At 39.8% G+C, this 4,629-nt stretch overlaps 1 protein-coding gene across 1 annotated transcript in view; it reads right to left on the bottom strand.

Annotated features, from left to right (window-relative positions):
• Window positions 1–366: 366 nt before the first annotated feature.
• Window positions 367–4,629, bottom strand: part of ARHGAP20 (Rho GTPase activating protein 20) — a 98,454-nt gene continuing 94,191 nt past the window's right edge. The window contains 5 exon segments of the mRNA XM_006927018.1: window positions 367–457; window positions 459–1,998; window positions 2,209–2,424; window positions 3,453–3,506; window positions 3,509–3,566. Of these exon segments, the coding sequence (XP_006927080.1) occupies window positions 367–457; window positions 459–1,998; window positions 2,209–2,424; window positions 3,453–3,506; window positions 3,509–3,566 (1,959 nt within the window).

The raw sequence follows: 4,629 nt of genomic DNA, 5'->3' as shown, positions 1-4,629 counted from the left end.
GAACAGAAACTGAGCTAATAATGGACATAAAGACAATAATTATTATGACCTTGTTGTATAAAATATCTGGAAAAAATAGCATAAAGATAATCATTGCTAATATTTAGGACAACAAAAGAATTTTCTTTATGGAGACAATTTGGCAAAAAGTTTAGACTAAAACTGGCTCTTTTCCTCTGGAATGGGCTTTTCTAAATCTGCTTTTTCTTCTTTCAATTAGGTTTATATGATTCACTATAACAGTAAAAAGGGAGAAAAACTCTTTAGTCACTGTTTTCAATGACCAAAAGTGAATATGTGAGTTCAACACCTAACTCCTTTATAGCTCAGTTTCTGTTCTTGTAGACATTGGATTCTTATTGTGGGTTAAATGTCTTTGGTTAGGTATCTGTTCCCAACATCACAAACGACCATAAGCCCTCAGTCTGAGCTGGAAGCATTACTCAGTTGAAGGGCAAGGTGAGGATTTCACACAAGGCAGAGTGTCTGAAGAGCACTGCCCACTACTCTGTCCTTCTTCATGTGACTGCATACAAAGCTTGAGGCTGTCTTCCACCAAGTTGAGTGCCGAGCTAAAGCATTTCTCTGAGTCCTGGCTGGGATAAGAGCTACAGCACTCGGCTGCTTGCACAGCTTCAAGTTCTTCAGCTGCCCTTAGGGGAATATCTTCCTTTTTCTCTTGCAGTGACCTGGCTTCTGGAACACCAGAAGCATGTGGAGGCGGCTCTGTGAATCTTTTGAGAGAAACTATTTTCTTTTCCTCTAGTCCGTATGCCTTTGGTTTCTTTCTGAGGGACCAGTTTTTCAGACTGGCCATGCCATTTCTTAACCATGTGATGGGGTGAAGAGTTACAGAATGTGAGTGACACTCTATGGTATCCTTATTTGTATGAACTAAGTTGTTGCTGGACTGTCTAGATGAGGGACCAGGCATTCCAGAAATGAGGCTGGAACTGCTAAGGTCAGAAGAAAGTTCCTCCTGTTTTCTTTGAGCCTGAAAGGTGCAATCGATTGGTGAGGAAGTATCAGTGGGTGTAAACACGAAGTGTTCAGAAATCTGGGAAAAAGCACTGTCTTGGGAGCGCCCCGATGAGCCAGATGGAGAAGTGCCTGGGGAGGACAAACTGGAAGAGCTAGTGCTTGGGCAAGTGTTTAAGCTTGAGGGTAAAAACTTCTCGGTTGTTTGGTTTACGGCACTACTCTTGCCCACCTCGATACCCATGACCAAACTCTGATTAATGAGCTTTTGCCCCTCCATTTGCAAAGACTTGTGCCGTTTGAGATAATCATCTTCTCTGTCAAAGTGATCAGCTTCATAGCTGGTTTTATGTTGTTTCTTTGAATAAATCCCCCCAAGATGGCTCAGTTTGCAGTGTTGGTCATGAATGATGGGCTCTGAGCAGCGCCGGTGTCTCCTCGAACTCTTGAGGGCATCTGTTGTGTGTGCTGGGGAGTATCCAGATGTACCTGAATCAAATGGCACATTCCTGGGATGGTCATATGAGGACACGTGACTATAAGATGCCACAGAAATGGCCACTGGCTTGGATTTAGAAAAAAGTTTCACATGATTTCCTTCATTACCTGACGAGCTTTTCTTCTTAACTATTTTATTAGTGGCATTTTTCTTGATATCAGTGCCTATGCCTAAATTCTGCCTCAAACATACCTTACTCTCTTCCTGTAGGGGTTGATTCTGCTTCAGATAGTCCTCATCTTCTTGTGAGAGAATTGGATCATAGCTGGACTTGAGTTTTTTTTTCCGATAAAACTCCCTGAGAAAGGAAAGCTTTGAATCTACATAGTTGGTGCTGGGCTCTGAGCAGCGCCGGACCCGCCTGGGGCTTTTTGGACCATCTGCTGCAGCTGTGGACAGGCAGCAGGATGTGTTCATGTTAGCTGAGGGCCTGGCACGGCCCTGCAGTGTGGCGTTTCCATATAGTACTACAGCAGTCACTGGTTTGGATTCAAGAGGACGTTCCATTTGAAAGTCTTCATGTTTAAGATGGTCTAAATCAAGTTCCATTTGAATGTCTTCTGGTTTAGAATGATCTAAGTCAAATTCCATTTGAATATCTTCATGTTTAGGATGGTCTATGTCAAGTTCCATTTGAAAGTCTTCATGTTTAGAATTGTCTAAGTCAAGATCCATTTGAAATTCTTCATGTTTAGAATTGTCTAAGTCAAGATCCATCTGAAATTCTTCATGTTTAGAATGATCTAAATTAAAGTCACTCAGGGTTAAAAGACCTTCTACCTCAGGCTGGTCAAGGTCATAGTCACTAAGGGTTAATACAGAGTCCATGCTTCTGCTTCCTTGACCAAGCTTCTTTATCACATCACTGCATGGAGCATCAACATCCTCATTCAGCTCATTTTCTAAGCTGTCATAGGAGGAGTCATTCATCTGGAAGCAAGGGATATCTGTCGAAAAAACCAAACCATGATTAACATTGTTTCTTACCAATACATGCCGACTTGAAAAAATTATGGTGCTTAGTTTAATTCTCTTTTCATGTTCAAATTCCTGCTCTCAAGAAAAAAGGGATCTTTCACATACTTCTCAATTGTTAGCAAAAATGTAAAATAAAATTGTTATGGTATATTAGATTATCTCAGTTCCTGAAGAAATGGGCTTTTCTTAAGTAATATTCCTCAAAGCAATGAGACACATCATAACATCAAAAAATGGCAAGAAACATATAAAGGAATCAGTGCCACGTACACCTAGGTTCTGAATAAGACTTCCTTCTAACATGGGTATAATTAACTCTAGTCTCAGGGTAACCATTTACTAATTCCATCAATTTCTCTTTGACAAAGTTAGTTCTTTTCCATTACTTATTTAATCTTTAAAACAACCATAAAAGTTAGACATTATGGTTATCCATGTTTCATAGATGTAGAATTGATATTCAGTGGCATAGAATAATTGGCCAAAGGTAACTTAACTAGTAATTGGTCGTATTGGAATTCATATTCTGGAAGGTTAAATGTCAAGTCTCCCCCCTACCTCGGCCATGATGCTAATTGTTTTTAAACTGTTTCAAAGTGCCCTAGAATTCTGAGGTGTCCCAGGGACCACTAAGAGGAAGGAGAGGAAGAAAAAGACCAGGCCTGCCTCTGGGTCTTCTATTCCAGTTTTAACTACAGTTGTTCTATATGTATATTAGCATTCCTTGTAAAGTTTTATTTAAAAAAAGGTTAAAACCATCATAATATATCATGCTACCACTAACAAATTCTTGAAGTTTGGCATCTAGCCTTATACCTTTCTTAACCCCACCAGTGTGAACATTAGCAGGCCTTCTCAGGAAGGAGTCCTGGACCCAATGACTCAACTCAGAGGCTCCCTTCACCTGAGCTTCTGGGCTCTGGGACCACCACTGTCCCAGCATCTTCACAGACATGTGTCTCTTTCTCACAAAAAACAACCCAATTATTCACAATACCTGAGGCATTCTCTTTAGTGTTGCATCTCACTGAAACCTCTCCCGAGAGGGAAAGATTTCTTCTCCAAATATCCCACGGCAATTTTCAATCATAAATTGAATAAGCTGAGAAACCTGTACAAAGAAGGACAAAAACGAAGTGCTACTTTTCATATGCATATCAATACATCACATTTCATATATGAATCCTGATTTTAACTAAAAAGTGCAAACGAATCCCAAGAAAAATTCACATCTGCTTTAAAATATACAAAACAGTTTCCTCTAAAAACTATGGCACTGTCAAGAGTAATGTGGCTATAGAGATTAATTTTCATCAGTGGACTACAATTATTTGTGGCCGTGGCCTATATGCTAACATATTATACCAATGGCTTTGTTTCAAAAATTAGGGTTGTTTTTAATATTCTCCATAGAGTGTCTGGGTGAAGAAATATACTTTGTCACTAAAATCTATAAAGCAGCATTAGATAAAGACTTATGAAATGCATTTCTTATGTAAAAAGCAGTTGCCATAAGCTCGGGAAGAGGGCATCTTCTGTGGGTTTATTGTAAAGGAGAGAGATAGTGGGAGAGAAAACTTATATTTTGCCTGAGTGGTCTCTATCTATGCATTTCCTTCCATTAGGCTCCCTAACTGGAGGTGCTTGGGGTAGATGTAAGATTTCACTAGGGAGCTTTGTGCCTCCACTGAGATGTACTGGAATCCTTCTGCAGTTTTCCCGCTCCAATAGCTGAGGCAAAGGAGCAGGCAGAATGATGGGCACAAAGGGAACTAATATCTCTAAACCCTAGATTATGTGCCAGGCACTACTGAGTGTGAATTCAAGTATTCACTGTATGAGCTCCGTATTATCACTACCTCCATAGTTTAGATGAGGACACTCTGCATCGCTGTAATGAACTTTGCCCAAGATTGTACATCTGGCAAGTGATGGTGCTGAGAATTGAATCTTGGGTTGTCTGACTCCAAAGTCCTTATTTCTTTGTTTAAACCATGTTGACTGCTTTCTTATGACTCTATGGTTTTAGTCAGTCATAGTGTTTTGCCTCTTTAAAGAGAAAAGAGAAGTAACCCATCTGCTAGCACTTTTTGGCTTAAGAAAGCTCTTTTCTATAGTCTACCAGGATAGCATAAAATACTTGTTTAACTCAACTTTATAAGTTACTTAAGAAA

This window comes from Pteropus alecto, unplaced genomic scaffold (genome assembly GCF_000325575.1).
Source record: "Pteropus alecto unplaced genomic scaffold, ASM32557v1 scaffold224, whole genome shotgun sequence".
NCBI lineage: Eukaryota > Metazoa > Chordata > Mammalia > Chiroptera > Pteropodidae > Pteropus > Pteropus alecto.
This window is presented reverse-complemented; position numbering and strand designations above follow the sequence as displayed.